The sequence below is a fragment of the Portunus trituberculatus genome, chromosome 22 (assembly GCF_017591435.1).
Source record: "Portunus trituberculatus isolate SZX2019 chromosome 22, ASM1759143v1, whole genome shotgun sequence".
In the NCBI taxonomy this organism is placed as follows: Eukaryota; Metazoa; Arthropoda; class Malacostraca; order Decapoda; family Portunidae; genus Portunus; species Portunus trituberculatus.
The window spans coordinates 4,853,464-4,870,508 of NC_059276.1; the positions used below are offsets into that span (position 1 = coordinate 4,853,464).

At 42.3% G+C, this 17,045-nt stretch overlaps 1 protein-coding gene across 5 annotated transcripts; it reads left to right on the forward strand.

Annotated features, from left to right (window-relative positions):
* The first annotated feature begins 684 nt into the window (after positions 1 to 684).
* On the forward strand, positions 685 to 16,861 carry LOC123507410 (Golgi-associated PDZ and coiled-coil motif-containing protein-like). 5 transcript variants are annotated; one of them, XM_045260234.1, is made up of 14 exons: positions 685 to 800; positions 2,069 to 2,205; positions 2,319 to 2,489; positions 2,759 to 2,767; positions 3,406 to 3,581; positions 4,172 to 4,316; positions 4,812 to 4,955; positions 5,213 to 5,338; positions 5,835 to 5,962; positions 6,318 to 6,446; positions 9,275 to 9,483; positions 9,723 to 9,996; positions 10,389 to 10,484; positions 12,661 to 16,861. In XM_045260234.1, the coding sequence occupies exons 1-14, from the start codon at positions 713 to 715 to the stop codon at positions 12,734 to 12,736; spliced, it is 1,908 nt and encodes a 635-aa protein (XP_045116169.1). In that variant the 5' UTR covers positions 685 to 712; the 3' UTR covers positions 12,737 to 16,861. The 5 variants fall into 5 exon arrangements, with proteins under 5 accessions (XP_045116169.1, XP_045116170.1, XP_045116172.1 ...); XM_045260235.1 differs by having other exon boundaries at positions 4,815 to 4,955; XM_045260237.1 differs by lacking the exon at positions 10,389 to 10,484.
* Positions 16,862 to 17,045: the final 184 nt, after the last annotated feature.

Consider the following 17,045-nt stretch of genomic DNA (forward strand, 5'->3'; position numbering starts at 1 on the left):
TTGCTCTCTCACCACGACTGTTTTCCAAGGCCACAGAGATGATTAGCCAGATTTCCTAGTGTGTTTCTCCTGTTAACAATGCAGAAATATTAATTTGTCTCTAGAACCTAAGAAGCACCATTGCAAACGCTCTGCTTTCTCGCCATGACTGTTTTTCAAGACCAGAGATGAATAGCCGAGTTCTCAAGTGTGCTTCTGTTCATAATACAAAAAATTGTTAATCTGTCACTGACTCACTAGAACCTTAAGAATACCCTTAAATACAATTACAACTTCAATTATACTCTAGTGACGAAGGTTAAACTCAATCCGTCACTTCGGTGGAGCTTGGCTGTGTTTTACGGTGTGGCTTAACAATAATCGTTACGACTGAAGTGTGTATGAGTGTATGTGTTTTACATCTAAGTGATCTACATGAGAATTTAAGAAATAAAAGAACGTTTATTATATGAATATTGTTTATAAAACCTCACAACGCAATACTGATTTGTCGAGTACATTATTAAAGTGACGTTGGAGAGTAGTGAATTTGACCTCCGACTGATCTAAATATGAATGAACAGCATGGTTATAAAATAACATCATTATAGCCAATCTATATTTTTTTTCCCAGAATTGCCAATAAAAGAGCAAAGTTGGGGGGATTGAATAATTTCATTGAAGGCGGTCTCTTGTGGTTTGTTTACCCTAGCCAGCTGATTGCCTAGGTGTCATGGCTGCCACACACGTCACCTTCCGCTGGCTCGACATACTAGAGAAGGAATTCGACAAGGCTTTCGTCGACCTTGACATATTGATAGGTAAGATAAGTCTGGGCGTGATAGCGGACACGGCAGACCCATCAGTGCCCCGCCTTGCCAGCACTGGCAGTGAAGTGAGGCCACCACTGCGAGGCTGGCTCCAGGCTGTCGTCATTTTATATACTGCTCTTTTTTTCTAAGTTATCGACAGACATATGGACGTGGAGGTTGTGTTGACATAGTGTGTGGCCTGTCAGTGGATGAATGGTTCACAGTGCCTGAGGGTTGAGCAGGCTGGGGTACGGTAGGAAGGCTTGGTTTGTTATGGTGACAGCCAGTGTTGCGTGGCGGCGGGCAGCAGGCTAGGCACGTGGTGAGGGAGCCTCGGGCACAGGTGGGCGTCCTTACTTGTTGTTCCTACAGTATTGTGTTACTGTGCATCATCCATGACAAATGTTATGAGTGTCACCATTGCTTCCCTCTGCATAGCCACAATGTGTAAGCTGCTTGTAGCTCTTTCACAAAAATGGTATATACTAAATAAAGTGAAAACATTCTAATATGATTTTACTTATACCAAGGTAATGATATACACAAAATTGAATGAAAATTATCAACATTGTTATCAATCACTGACTCTGAGAATGCAAGTGAAGCAGCCAGATGTGAACTTTGGCTGTCACTCACAGCTGTGCTGCATGCCACTTGGTGCTGCCTGTACAGGTGGACCTAGCAGTGACCAGCAGGTGTGCAGCAACAACACATGGCACAGATCAGGGAGCAATACACTTTGGAAAAATGAGTGGTCATAAGTGTGATGTGAATGTAGCCAAAAATGTACTTGACATGCTGCATTCAGTACTGTAAGAAAATGACAAGACTATTCATACATTACTGTAGGTATACTTGAAGACCATGGGAAATGCTGTTAAACTTCCATCCATTAGTGGCACAAGCAATTTTATTTATAGTGGTACCAATAGTAGGGGCCATACCACCACCCAAGTGCATCTCTGGTGTAACCACCTAGAACCTGGGTATCATGGTGACATGTAGGTAACTTTAAACCACTCAACAAGATGACAAACTATCAAGGCCATACCCACTTGGTGGGATTTGAACCTATGTGGGGATGTCTGCCCAAGCCCACGCTCACTCACCATGTTATCCACTACATCACTGCCTCCCTACTACTACTACTTTAACTACTAGTAATACTGTAGTGGTGCAGTCATGTGACTTCTTGCAAACATTTATTAACATTGTGCAGATAGAGGAGACAGATACATCTTAAATTTAGTACTTTCAGTGCTTCTATCCCTCCACAGGTGAGGTTGACCACTATGATGTAGAGGAGCAGGACTTTCAGAGCCAGGCGCGGTCTAGGCTTGAGGCACTGTCATCATGCTTTGCCCAGCTGACACACAAGGCCCAGACCATCTTCCAGGCCAATGCCAAGCTGGAGGTGAGGCATGGAGGCTTGTGTTTGTAGCTCCTGAGTGAGTGGAAATGTTGTAGAGAGAGAGAGTGAAAAAGTGCTTCACAATATTTTCACCTTAATTTTTCCTGTGACACCAGGCAGAGCTGGTCCACCTACGGCATGAATGTGCGGAGGGTCGTGCCTTCCGCCAGGTGTGTGAGGCGGAAAACAAAGAGCTGCTGATGAAGCTCCACTCAAGTCAGCTCAAGCTTCACTCTACTGGTGGCTCCTCCCACATACAGGACTCAGAGAAGATCAGGGAAAGACTGGTGAGCCGAGAGCTGCTTTTATCTTTGATGTAGAAATAAGACTTAAAGAAAGTAGATCAGTTAAAAAGATATAGGGAACAAATAAGATGTTTATTTTGGGTTAATTTGTGTTGACCATTGTTCAGTTGTGTGTGTGTGTGTGTGTGTGTGTTTTGTCATTATTATTGGTTAGTGAGGAATTATGATGATTTATTGTAGTAGTGGACATATTCTGCTTTCATCTGTCTACCATATTATAGTAACTTTACTTGTTGTGCTGCATCAACCAGGACAATTTTGTAAGTATTTTTCAAGTGTTAGCTGGAGATTAGTGAGACATTTGTAGAGTCAGAAAATGGTCTTCATGTTCCAGTACATAACACTTTTGTACATGTAACTTTCAAAGCAGAATGGAACTGAATTAAACACCTTGAGACCATTTATGCCTTCACCATACATGTAGAATTTTTACCTTCACCTTACGTATACCATTTGTAAGATTGATGGGAAGCAATAGACTAGGTGAGGTTCCATCCCTTCTCAACATGTCACTTTACTTTCTTTGCTCTCACCTAGCACTTTACCTTACTGGATGACTTTTGTACTGCTCTACCCAACTTAAAGCTATAGGGTGTGGGTTAAGTCCTGGCTCATGCTGGTTCTTGTTGGGCTAGGCAGCACTCACGCATAACCCTAGCCAGAAGTATATGATAATTTAGTTGTATTTCCATAACTCAACTAATCACATTTTATCTCATCTGTCCATTTCACCTTACCTCTCTCACTCATAATCCTAACCAGCAGTATATGATCATTTAGTTGTAGCTCCATAACTCAACTAATCACACCTTGTTTATCCACTTCCCCTCACCTTATAATCTTTCCTTATGTATTTATTATCTCACTTCACCTCTAAACCACTTCATCTGTCCTGAAGGAGAAGGATTTGGAAGAGCAGCGATCAGAGAATCTCAAGATCCACATTGGCACACATGAGGCAAACATTCTGAGGCGAGAGAATGACTCCCTGCGCCGCTTCATCCTCAGCCTGCAGGGAGAACTGTATGGGGCTAAGCTGGCGGCCAAGTACCTCGACAAAGAGCTAGCCGGCAGGTAAGGGCAGGGCAGGGTTGTGTGGTGACCAGTGGGATGACTTGATCTTAAGTTGCCCTGAGGTTTTTCATTGGTTTAGTTTGGCCAGCAGGTGAGGACAGGGCAAGGTTGTGTGGGATAGCATGACCTTAACTCCTTCAGTACTGGGACGCTTCTTTACCATGAGTTTTGGACATGATTAAACAATTTTATTTTACATTACGAACTGTCTATGGAGGTCAGAAGAGTAATGGCCAGAGTATTCACTATTCTAATCCCCATACAAGTTTCTAAAGCTGTCTAAAATCACCAAATAGTAAACAAAATAAATATGAAAACATTATCCTGGTATTGAGGGAGTTGAGTTGCTGTGGGGTTTCATTGGTCTTCATATTATAGTCTGAGGTGTCACTATCTCACTTCAGCAAGCAAATTTAGCTATATTGTGCATTTTTCATATAATCTATAGCACTGGATTTTCTTTGCTGCTTTCATTAGTGGTGTGTTCATATTTTAGTCTTAAATATCACTGCATCACTTCAGGATACAAAAAGTTAACCACACATTATAATTTTCATGTTAGAATCTAAAGCAACACTCTTTCACTACAGAATACAACAAATTCAACTACTTGGGAGGGACTTGAGGGGAGAAGAGCATGACAAGCTGTGGCGACAACTAGAGGCTGAAATCCACCTTCATCGCCACAAGACAGTGGTTCGTGCCTGCAGGAGTCGCCTCACCCATCCCTCACAGGTAGTACTGAGTCCTCTTGCTAGCCTGACTCTTCTGACTACTACTTCATCTTTATTGTCTTTCTTTTTTCCATCACAGTTATGTCGGATGTGCAATGACTCCTCTCTTGCACTCTCTTATGTCTTGTGCAAACTCCTCATTCACTCCCCACAGGTCCATATCTTCTTCCACCAACCTCCATATTTTCCATCACTTTCTGCTGTACTGACTTCTGACGTATTGCATGTCACAATTTACCAGTGCATCATCTTAACTGAGGAATGTAGTGTATTAAGTGACAGAAAATTTAGGTGTTGTTCTGAGTTAAAATTGAGATGAAAAGAAAGCCATTTAGTGTATAGAGAAAGCTAAATACTTTATCTGTAAGACTTATGAATGAGTGTAGCAAAAGGTATACAAGACGAAAGAAAAAGAAGAACGGAAACACCTACAGGAGGGAGGAGTATGTTAACAAGATCATTGAGGCATTCAGTGATGTACAGTATCACTCCCCAGCAGGTTCCCAGTGTACCTGAGGAGGAGAGGTGCGGCGTGGCAGTGGCTAATGGCATCGGCATGTCACAACCCACTAAGCAGCAGCAGCGGAGGATTGTCACCCTGCACAAAGCTCCACATGAGGGCCTGGGAATGTCCATCACTGTGAGTGTCTGGAGCTTCCCCACCTCTCATTCTCTTGTTTTTTTATGTTAGGTCACTTGTCTAAGGATACAAAACCTTATGAAAAAAAGCCTGCTCAGGTGTTGATCCTTGAAGAAAAAGCTTTAAAAGGAATAATGTAAAACTGTAGATGTGTTATGCAATCTCCCTCTTGAAATAATTTGGCAGCTGCCAGTCTATTTTCTGGTCACCACACCAACCCTTCCTATCTCAGAAGTGACCTTCCTTTCTACACTCAGGGTGGGAGGGAGCACGGCGTTCCAGTCCTTATCTCCGTCATCCACCCTGACACCCCTGCCGGCCGTGCAGGTCACCTCTATGTGGGAGACGCAATCCTCTCGGTGAATGAGATATCCCTGAAGGAGGTGGGTTGAGTGAGCCTTGTGTCAGTCCAGTGGGTGTGTGTAAGATGACTGAGTGAATGCTAGTGATGAGGAGGTACAGGATGGAGTAGTCTCAGGTTTGCTCATATCCATCAAGTGTACTAGTGTCTGTAAGTGCTGATAGTGATGCAGTTACATGATAACCAGGAAGTATTTTGTTGTGAGTGATATAGATAGTGATGATTCCAGAATTAATTGAAGCTTTTGTTACATTTTCCCTTGATTTTCAGATGTGATGAAAGCTTAATTGATAATGATGTAGTGATGAAAAAATAACAAAGATATAATTGCTAATATAAATCATGGTAATGATGTATGTGTTAGTAAACATTTTGTAGAGACAAGAAGTAACAATAATAACAAAACATCATTTTATATTCTTTATTAAAGGATACAAAAATAGGCTAGATGGAATATGTTAGAAGTACAACAACACCAGTGGCATCTGAATTAGTGTGTGTGTATTGCTGCTTGACAGGTGAGCCACAGTGATGCAGTGCGGGTGTTGTCGGAGCAGGAGGGCACCGTGAGGCTGGAAGTGGTCTATGTGTCCCCAGAGGATGAGGATGACGAGGCTTCCCTCATGGACGACCCCTACGGCTTCAAGTGAGTGAGGCAGCAGTGTTGTGTGTGATGTGAGGTGGCCCACACTGAGACATGCACCAACACCAGAAATGTGATGCTGACACTCTATTTGACTTATTCTGAGACTTGTGATGTGGTGGTACATAGTAAGCTGCAATTATTAAGAGAGAGAGAGAGAGAGAGAGAGAGAGAGAGAGAGTCAGTCTTGTGGTAATGTGGAGTTGTTCTGAAAATGGTATAGGAGTTTTTAGCTTATCCTTTTGTGTGGACAGACAGTCCACTCTGATGCATGCAATGTGCAATGTATTTAGTTTCTAGTTCTCCAACCAAAAATAAAAAAAAGGGAAGATTTACCAAATCTCTTTGGGCCACTTAGGTACAAGATCTTTGACGAGGACGTGGTGAGCCTGAGCAGCAGCCAGCTCATGCCCAACGGACGCCTCTCTCGTGCATCTGTGGAGAGCATCCGGGGCTCCACAGACAACATGCTCCTCGACTCACCAAGGTCAGTGGGTAGTGTGTGTATGGGTGTGTGTGTGTGTGTGTGTGTGTGTGTGTGTGTGTGTGTGTGTGTGTGTGTGTGTGTGTGTGTGTGTGTGTAATTCACCACGGTTTCCTGCTGGTCACCCAGCCAGTCTTTCCCATTACGGAGCGAGCTCAGAGCTCATAGACCGATCTTCGGGTAGGACTGAGACCACAACACATTCCACACACCGGGAAAGCGAGGCCACAACCCCTCGAGTTACATCCCGTACCTATTTACTGCTAGGTGAGCAGGGGCTACACATTAAGAGGCTTGCCCATTTGCCTCGCCGCTTTCCAGGACTCGAACCCGGACCCTCTCGATTGTGAGTCGAGCATGCTAACCACTACACTACGTGGTGTGTGTGTGTGTGTGTGTGTGCATATGCTGTTTTTTCAGTGTACAGGGAGTCCGAGTTACGACGGTCTCAACTTATGACATTTCGTGGTTACGAATGCGCCCATAAAAACATAAAAAATAATATTAGACGTCATTCTGCCTTACGTGGTTTAGCGTCGTAAGCGACGTAAACAAACACGAACTAGTTTTGGGCGCGCGGTGGAAGAATACGCTTTGTTGTGGTTGTAGGGCGAGGAAGACGGCGTCTCAAGTCTCTGCACATTCGCCATTTTGGTTGTTTGCACAGTCTCTCTCTCTCTCTCTTGGTTATGGCTCCAGGGAGAAATACCAACAAACATTGGCCGGTCGCTTGGCCTTAGTCGTTCCAGTGTGGCTACCATCATCAAAGATAAAGAGCGCATTATGGAACATGTGAAAGGATCTGCTTCTATGAAAGCGACAGTGATAACCAAGCAGCTTAGTGGTCTAATTATTGAGATGGAAAGATTATTGGTGCTTTGGTTGGAAGAACAAAATCAACGGCGTATTCCAGTGAGCCTTATGGTGATTCAGGAGAAGGCGAAAAGATTGTTTGAGGCACTGAAAGAAGAAAAGGGGGAAGGAAGAGAAAGTGAAGAGTTTGTGGCTAGTAGGGGTTGGTTTATGCGATTTAAGGCTCGGGCCAATTACCATAACCTTAAAGTGCAAGGTGAAGCTGCTAGTGGTGATGAGAAAGCAGCAAGTGAATTTCCTAAAGCGTTGGCTGAGATAATTAAGGAGGGGTTATTCTGCTCATCAAGTGTTCAACGTGGATGAGACAGGCTTATTTTGGAAGCGTATGCCTGACCGCACTTACATCGCCAAGGAGGAGAAGTCAGCACCAGGTCATAAAGCCAGCAAGGACAGGCTAACTTTACTTTTTGGGGAAATGCTGCTGGCGACTTCAAACTGAAGCCCTTGCTTGTGTATCAGGCTGAAAATCCAAGGGCACTCAAGGGCATTTGGAAGAGTCAACTACCAGTCATTTGGAAGGCAAATAAGAAGGCATGGGTGACACTTGCGGTGTTTGAGGACTGGTTCATCAACTATTTTGTGCCAAGTGTGGAGTGGTATTTGGCCTCCAAGGGTATCCCTTTTAAGGTGTTGCTAGTGCTGGACAATGCCCCTGGACACCCTGCCCACCTGGGAGACTTTAACCCTAATGTCAAGGTGGTTTACCTTCCACCTAATACCACGGCCCTGTTACAGCCTATGGACCAAGGAGTGATAGCTTCGTTCAAGGCCTACTACCTCCGAAGGACAATTGCTATGGCTTTACAGGCAACTGAAACCAAGAAGAATTTGACCCTAAAAGACTTTTGGAAATCCTACAACATCCTTGATGCCGTGAAGAACATTGCTGATTCCTGGGAGGAGGTTAAGCAAACAAACATGAATGGTGTTTGGAAAAACTGTGTCCTCAATTTGTGGGTGATTTCCATGGGTTTGAGGACACAGTTCAGCATGTTATTAAGAATGTTGTTGCCCTGAGTAAGGAAACTGATTTGGAGATGGAGGTTGATGATGTTACAGAGCTGCTGGAATCTCATGGAGAGGAGTTATCTGCTGAGGACCTGATACAACTGGAGAAGCAGATCATAGAGGAAGAAGAAGCACCCACCCCAGAGCCTAGGGCTTTCACAAGGCAGGGCTTGGCAAGAGGTTTTGCCGAGATGCATCAAGCGTTGGCAACTTTTGAGGCTATGGATCCCAACTTTGAAAGATTCACTAAGGTTTCCAGAGGCATCATGGATTTGATGCAATGTTACAAGGAGATCTTGGATCAGAAGAGGTTGCTCTCTGTTCAGACTAACCTGGAGCAGTATTTTAAGAAGGTAGAGGCCTGCAACAGATCCTGTACCCTCTACCTCAGCTGCCTCTACAACTCCAGACTCACCTGCCCCAGAATCTCCAGCGCCTTCTGAATGTTCTGCCTCACCTCCAGGCTCACCTGCCCCAGTTTCTCCAGCACCTGGAGGTTCTGCCTCACCTCCAGACTCACCTGCCCAAGCATCTCCAGCACCTGAAGGTTCTGCCTCTCTTGATTCACCAGCCCCAGTATCTCCAGCACCTTCTACAGCTTCCTTTACACAATAAGCCTGTCTCTCTCTCCCTTGCAATGCCTCCTTCCAGTGTGCAAGCCAACCAAAGGAATAAAGGTAAGATTTTTTTTTTTTTTTTTTTTTTCCAATGTTCCGACACGCCGAAATTCGGGTTACGACGCATGTCAGGAACGGATCAACGTCGTAACCCAAGGACTCCCTGTACTAGACTGAGTGAAAGTTGCCAAAGATATAAAAGATATGATTGAATCTCATTATAAGAATGTTTGATTCAGACAGAATTTCACTTTTTGACGTGTCTTCATATTTTCTTTTAACAATATCATGACACAAAGCCAGCATAGCATCCCATGCACCTTTGCTTACCAGGAGGCAGACAGACCTGGTAGGCGGCAGCATCGGGGTGCTGGATGAGGTGGCAGAGGAGGTGCAGGGCGCCCACAGCACTAACGGGGTCACTTCCACCACTAATGGCATGGATGACCTGATGGCTAGTGGCGGCACCATGGACGATGCAGCATCACATGAGAGCCTGAATGGAGCGGCTGCCCACCTGGTGTTCCACAGCGATGCCACTGGTGAGGGAGGCATTGCTTGCCATGCTTCACTGTGTGAATGTTAGACAATAGGGTGAACTTTGGTGGTGAGAAATTACAAAATGATAGAGGTGTCTCAGTGCTTAATCTTCTAACTTGTTATCTTTCCATCTTTACTCTCACAAAGGCAGCAGTTGAAACATCAGATAAACTATTAAGATACAGTTTGGAATGTATGTAATCTTTACTAATATCTACAACAGAATTTCAATGAATTACAGTTAGTGAGGATGAAGGTGTATGCGTCACAGGGGACCAGCTGCAATCCACTGCTGTCATGGACTCCACCACCACCACCCCCAACACCACCACCACCACCATCACCACCACTAATGCTGATGTGGGGGTGGCGTCCTTCCCTGCTGCAAGAGGGGAGGGTGACGGGGCTGGGGAGGAGCAGCCAGGGATGAGGGACCAGCTGATCCTGAAGCCACAGGACCTTGCAGACCTGAGCTTCAAGGACACACAGGACTCCATCACAGAATCCTCACTCAGGTATCCTTTGCTTGTGGCTTTTGAATGAAGAGTTTGTTTTTGTGTTGAGTTTTTTGCAAAGCTGCTTGTCAGTTAGACTTGGTGATGGTGAGGTCAGGTAAGGTAAAGTGTGATTTGTTTTTAATCAGTCTGCTGTTGTTGCCTCACATCTGCTTTGTCACATGGAGTGCATTAATGAGAGATTGTGATGGTTTGACATAACAAGAGATGATCATGATTGTCTGCCTAACTGCTTATTCTCAGTTCAACAACTAACCAATTAAACATTGCATTTGATTCAGATGATATTTGTAGATCTTTGAGTGTGCTTTGCATTTCCCATAAGACGTTTTTTACACATGTTCTCAGCACTGTCCAAAGTTTACTCACCAGCCAATTCTTCCACACTGCAGTTCCCCCTCAATGGAAGAAAATGAGGAGGCTCTCCCGACAGGCTGCGTCTCTCCACTAGAAGATATTGAACAGAAACTCAGTCTAAATTTCACCATGTAAGAAACTCATATTCTTTGAGAAGCAAGGATAAAATACAATTCAGACATTTATCTGGATACTTTTCTGAAAGGGAACTTAGTTTTGTAAGACTGTAAGAAACTGTCTCTGTGTCCTTCACTGGTAGCAGTTCTTTGCATGGAGTGTTGCAGTGTTTGTTTGATTGAATTTTGCTATCTTTTTTTTTACTAATTCAAATGTGTGCCTACTTTGGTTATCTTTAGCATGATTTTGTTTTAAATTTAAAGATGTTTGATGTTTTAGTTTCCATTTTAAAGGAAATACTGTTTTCTTCTCTCATTTTAATTATTTTGTTTACTCTTGCAATGATGTGTCATATGACCCTCCCTTGTCCAGGAGAGCAGGACTTACACTAAAACTGTCAGATGAATAGTATAAGACTTCAACACATGCTGTTGTGTTGTTCACTTAGGTGAAATACAAAAATATTGAATTCTTCCAGCGCTTGCACAAAGATTGCCAGCAGTGAGTCCTTTTAAAAGTACATTGAATTATTCTCCAAACTCTGCACACTGAAGTCACCTTCCTTGCCTGGCCAAACTCTTTCATCTATGTTTATCAACTTCTACCACTCCATCTTACTGGAAGTTTGCCTACATTCAGCCTGTTCCTAAAAAGGTGACTGCTCTAATGCCTCAAACTACCACCCTATAGCTTCAATCTCTTGCTCGTGTAAAGTTTTTTTTAATCTATCCTCAATAGGAAGATTCTTAAACATTTGTCACTTCACAATCTTCTATCTGATCGCCAGTATGGCTTCCATCAAGGCCGCTCTACTGGTGATCTTCTGGATTTCCTTACTGAGTCTTGGTCATCCTCTTTTAGAGATTTTGGTGAAACTTTTGCTGTCGTGTTAAACACATCGAAAGCTCTTGATAGAGTCTGGCAGAAAGCTTTGATTTCAAAACTGCCTTCTTATAGTTTCTATCCTACTCTCTGCAACTTTATCTTGTTTCCTTTCTGACTATTCTATTGTGGTAGACGGCCACTGTTCTTCTAAATCTATTGACAATGGTGTTCCTCAGGGTTCTGTCCTGTCACCCACTCTCTTTCTATTATTCATTAATGATCTTAACCAAACTTCTTGCCCTATCCACTCCTGCACTGTTGATAGCATCTTACATCTTCCCTTGTCCTTTCAGAGACGACCAACCCTTCAGGAAGTCAACAGATCACGCAGGGAGGCCACAAAATGCCTGACTTCTGATCTTTCTAAGATTTCTGATAGGGGCAAAAAAAACGTAATGTTCAATGCCTCAAAAACTCAATTCCTTATACTATCAACTTGACACAATCTTCCAGACAACTATCCCCTCTTCTTCAATAAGACTTAGCTGTCCCCCTCTTCCACATTGAATATCCTCGGTCTGTCCTTACTTATAATCATAACTGGAAACTTCACATCTCATCTGCTAAAACAGCTTCTATGAAGTTAGGCATTCTGAGGGGTCTCTGCCAGTTTTTCTCGTTACTCCAACTACTAACTCAGTACAAGGGCCTTATCCGTTCTTGTATGGAGTACTCTTCACATGTTTGGGGGGGGTTGGGGTGGAATCAAAAGTTTATCACCTCATCAACTCCCTTCCTCTGACTGACTGTCTTCAGCCTCTTTCTCAATGCCAAAATGTTGCATCTCTTGCTATCTTTTATCGCTATATTCATGCTAACTGCTCTACTGATCTTGCCAACTGCATGCCTCCCCTCCTCATGGGCCTTGCTGTTCAAGGCTTTCTTCTTCCTTTCACCCCTATTCTGTCCAACTCCCCAATGCAAGAGTTAACCAGTACTCCCAGTCATTCATACCTTTCTCTGGTAATCTCTGGAACTCCCTGCCTGTGTCTGTATTTCCATCTTCCTTTGACTCAACTTCTTTTAAGAGGGAGTTTCAAGCCATTTGTCCCAAACTTTCGGCTAATTTTTTTTTTGAGCTTTAAGGGAGCTGGCACCCAAGTGAGCCCTTTTTTTTTTATCTGGGCTCACCTTGCATAAAAAAAATTTTAAAAATCAGGTAGTCTCTGAACCTGGCAGGGGAGGGTTCCTACTTCCTAGCACTAATGGATTTGAAAGTTTCTATATTTTTATTGTTATGTGTTCTGTTTTACTTTTCATTTTAAAGTTTAATTTTGTTTGCTTTCTTTTCTGTTTTGTTTATAGTGAGGAAGAATCCCAAGCAGAGGAAGCACCTGAAGCAACACAGAGCAGAACGCCGGTGTTCAATGGGAGCTATTGATGGTACACAATGTTGTCCCTTCCACAGGCACCGGCACACACTTAGCTTAGTACAGTACTGCACTGTAGTGCTTGTGAGGAAACAACGTCACTCCATAGTAAGTAAGCTGTGTGGTGAGCCAAAAGTTTTATCTTCACCCTGGGGTTTGCCAAAGATCAGATGACTTGCCACATATTTATCCATGAAATGTAAGGTTTTCTGGGATAAGAGCAAGGCAAATGTTGTTCCTTGTATTTGTTAGAGAAATATAAGATTCTCTGGACAAATTCTCCAATTTGTCTATGAAATATAAGGTTCTCTGGGCAAGGAATAAGATGAATGTTGTTTGTTGTATGTATGAGTTAGATACATCACAATATGGATCACAGAATCAGATTAAGCACATACAATAAGATACAAGATCCATCAAATCTACAAGGATGAAGATATTCCTTTTATTGTACAAAAATGGGTCCAGTTCTTACCTTTTCCAGTGAGGCACACAGGGTGGTTTTGTAGCCTCTGTCTGCCTGTGTGGTGGTGTTTGTGTGGCGGATGGTGGGGTGTCCTAAGCAGGTGTGGGCTAGGCAAGATTTGGTGCATAGCCAAAATATTTCTTCTCTTCATGAAATATACACATAAGGACTGAGTGAGTGTGTATGCTAGAGAAAGAGAGTTTGAGAGAGAAATTATTTTCTTCAGACTCAACTATTTTCACTGGTGTGAGTAGAATGCATGACAACTCTGTAATTATGAAGCTAAGGACGAGACTTGCCCTTTCCGTCATTTTATCGCAAACAGTGGAATGAGTATGTTTTTCCATCCCTCTGACTATAAGAGTTTATTTGCCTAGCTGTTGTTGCTTCAGATCTGTTGTCATGTCATAGCTCTTTGCTGATCATTCCTATGATGCCTGTGGTGACATGAACAGACACATGAATAGTGAAGTGCTTGAAGCCCCTTGCTGTTCGCTGTGCTACTTGTATCATTACAGAATCATTATATTTAACATACTTCACATCTCTTTCATTGGAGCAGAGAATGAAAGTGGCCATATACAACAGTGTTCACTATGAGATATGCTAATATAATCTTTACTTAAGTAACTAGATATATCTGAATGGCTTATACAAATATGTGTATATTCTGGCACTGCTATCTCTTGGTGGCTTAATGTTTCCAGCGGTCTAATCAAATACACAGGTGGATAGCATCTGGAAATAAGTACAAGGTATTTTATTTCACTGGTTCATAAGTTCATAAAAGGTGTCAGGTTGCAACAAAGATGTTTATTTGCATTAATGCATTTTCTTGGCTCAAAATCGGCATTTTTAACCATAGATATCTTCACTTGTGGATCATGGCGTAGGGAATTTGATCCTCAATGTGAAGTCCATAATTTATTGGATGTGAAATCTGGTGCTTGTTGGAGGCCATTTATTGCGTTACCTGCCGTGGTTATTAGTAAGCACTACCGTTTGTTTATCTGCTGCTTATGAGACACAACCTTGCTATTGTGGTGTTGCATGTTGCTTCACGAGTGCTGGTGTTTGTTCCTTCACCGTCGCTTCAAGGTTTGGTGTAACTGTTGGACTTCTGATTATTGCTGTCGTGAATTTGTCAACCTCGTTACCATAGTTTGTCCAGATGATGCAAGTGAATGACCTCCTCTTCCTTCTTTTGTGTTATCTCTTTCCTTTCAATCTCTCTGTCTCCTTTGCCAATTAGATTACTAACTACTTCCACTATTTTCTCTTTATCTAGTGGTTCTGTCTTAAATATCACCAGCTCATAAAATTATGAGTTCTGATTCTTTTCCTCTTGTAATTTTGATTGGATATATTATCCATTTTCTGTATATCTCTCTGGTGTGTTGCTTCATTCATGAGTGCACCAGAGGTGGCTGCAGTAGTAGAGCCTCCACCTCTCCCACTCCAAACTCCATTCTGTGCTTGTTCAGCCCTTTAACCCTTTTATAGCTGTGGTCGTCCTTTGTTACCATTCAGAGCATTGTAAAGAAATAGAGAATAGGAGACTAATTTTGTCTTTTCTAGGCTACAGAACTACTTCAGAGACTGTAGTACAAAGTAAGTGTCAAAAAAAGTTGTAAGTGATAATGAGAAAGAATGTGTAGCAGTGAAAGGGTTAATTAAGCTTAATGATTAAATGAGTCCATCAACTCTTCTTTTGAACTTGTGATGCATGCTTTGGGTTAGTGAATGACTAAGCTGCTCCATTCCCTACAATGCTACTGCTGCTGTTGGCTATTTTTGGAAGGACACACATGTGTTAACCAGTGTGTGCTAACCAGATGTAACAGTGCAGGGTTCACCAGTGCATGCTAATTGCAGCTTATTGTTAAGATTTTTCTGGGGAGCCTTGCCACTTCAAGGTTCACCCTGCCACTAGTGGGTCCTGGTCAGCAATGACTGAGTATGTTAAAGACAGCAGAGAAGGAAACTGGCTACTCTGCTCAGTGCTATGTGGCAGGATCAGCCCATCACTTGTGCACCTTGAGTGTGGCATGCTTTTATCTTACCTAACCCAACATATGTGTCTGAATGGTGGCTGGTGTGTGGAAGGGAGCAGGGCTTATATGTCAAGTTAATCTGAATGAACTATGTGTAATCAAGAATCCATGGTGCTGGCAACAAGGGCCAATCTTTGCCTTCGTTGGTTCCTTCGTTTCACTACGGCTTGCAGTCGATGGTGGCAGCAAATGAATGTAGATAAATATATTTTTGGCAGTATGGAAGATTTATCCCTAAGATTGAGATTCACAATAACAACGAAGGCTGAGAGAGTTGGAGGTGCGATGACTGCATACGCTGGTGTGATATTGGTGTTGGTGCGCCGGGATGACGACCCACAGGTGCATAGTGACAAAGTTATTTATTATTCCAGGAGAGAATTAGGATATTGATAAGTGTTGTTTGTTGATTTATACTTAATTACCAAGGTATTTATGTTTTATATTTATATATTACTCGGTATTTGCAGAAATGTCTTCAGACATGATTGCAACTTATCAAAATGTGTGTTCAGGCAAATTCATGTTTGTCTGAAAAAGCATTTATGTTTTACAAGAGTACTGTTGAGCTTAAAGCTTCAGTGAATAGTAATCAGCAGCTTTGTTGTGTAGTTATTCAAGTATTTGTGATCAATTGTACCATATATTATTGGCACAATTTTCCTTGGCATGAATCAGTGTGGGGAAGCAGGAGCCACAGAGCATTGCTTAGACCAGCTCTGCAGCAAACATGATCATAAGGTTTCCTTGTCAAATCACAAGGATTGCTATAAATGTCTACTTTAATGCTTTTTAAGCTTCCTTTAAGGTTGATAAAAATATATTTACTTTTTGTGCCCTCCATTCTTGTAATTTTTCATCAACACTCTTAACCCTTTTTTTCAGGTAACAACAATATAATGTGTTAATTTGAGTAACTCTTCATGATGTTACTGAAGAAAAGTAAAGCTGCCACTGGAAGGTTTGAATCATCTGTCACTCCTTGTAGTGTCAGGGGCTTCCTTCAAGGTGATGCTCTTTACTTAAACAAGACTATTTTTATTTAACTTTAGGGGAAGCCATACCTGTCAAAGGGTTCAAAGTAATCAATACTCTCTCCTCTTATCTTATACGGGTCTCACTGTCACACCTGCACCTCTTCCTCCTCCTGTCACTTAACATTTGGTGTATGTTTGACCATGTCTTATAAATCTGAGGCTCTCTTGTGACTGGAGCATCATAGGATTTATACCAAAAATTGTAATCGGTATTGTTTGTTGATTTTGGGTGGTCCGTGGTTCCTGCTTCACTGTGCCTCACATAAAACTAAATTTTTTGATGACTGCACAAATTTGAATGTAAAATTTGTTGTTTCTTGTGTGAATTCAGTTATGAGTGTTACTGTTATAATAGAGGAAGCAGTAGGAGGTACAACTTTACTTACTGTTATGATTTGGAATTCTAAAAAGTTATATTAGTACAGTATTATTTGATTTATGACATTCGGTTAAGGTTCAGCTTTGTGTTATTAATGCATATTGTTGGTAAAATATTTAAACATGTTAGAATATATATATTGTGGATCGTGGAAGCCAAAGAAAAGATGACTGCATTTATCATAAATATTTTGATCTGTTTTTGCCTGTTTAATTTCCTGGTCTGTTACCTTCTGAACAGGATAAGGAGTCAGGCAGCTGTGGCAAACAGCCTGACTGTTCCACACAAACCACTAATAAAACCTGTTCTTACAGAAGAGAGAAACTTTGTAGGCATGACAGTATTCACAGGTAAGCTGACCACTCAAGTACACCTAATTTTTCT

What these genes read in the sequence shown, in the direction of transcription:
- LOC123507410 (XM_045260234.1), top strand. Translation starts at nt 713, where the DNA reads ATGGCTGCCACACACGTCACCTTCCGCTGGCTCGACATACTAGAGAAG. An exon ending in ATGAGATATCCCTGAAGGAG is followed by an intron (nt 5,339 to 5,834) that starts GTGGGTTGAGTG and finishes GCTGCTTGACAG; the next exon opens with GTGAGCCACAGTGATGCAGT. An exon ending in ATCACAGAATCCTCACTCAG is followed by an intron (nt 9,997 to 10,388) that starts GTATCCTTTGCT and finishes TCCACACTGCAG; the next exon opens with TTCCCCCTCAATGGAAGAAA.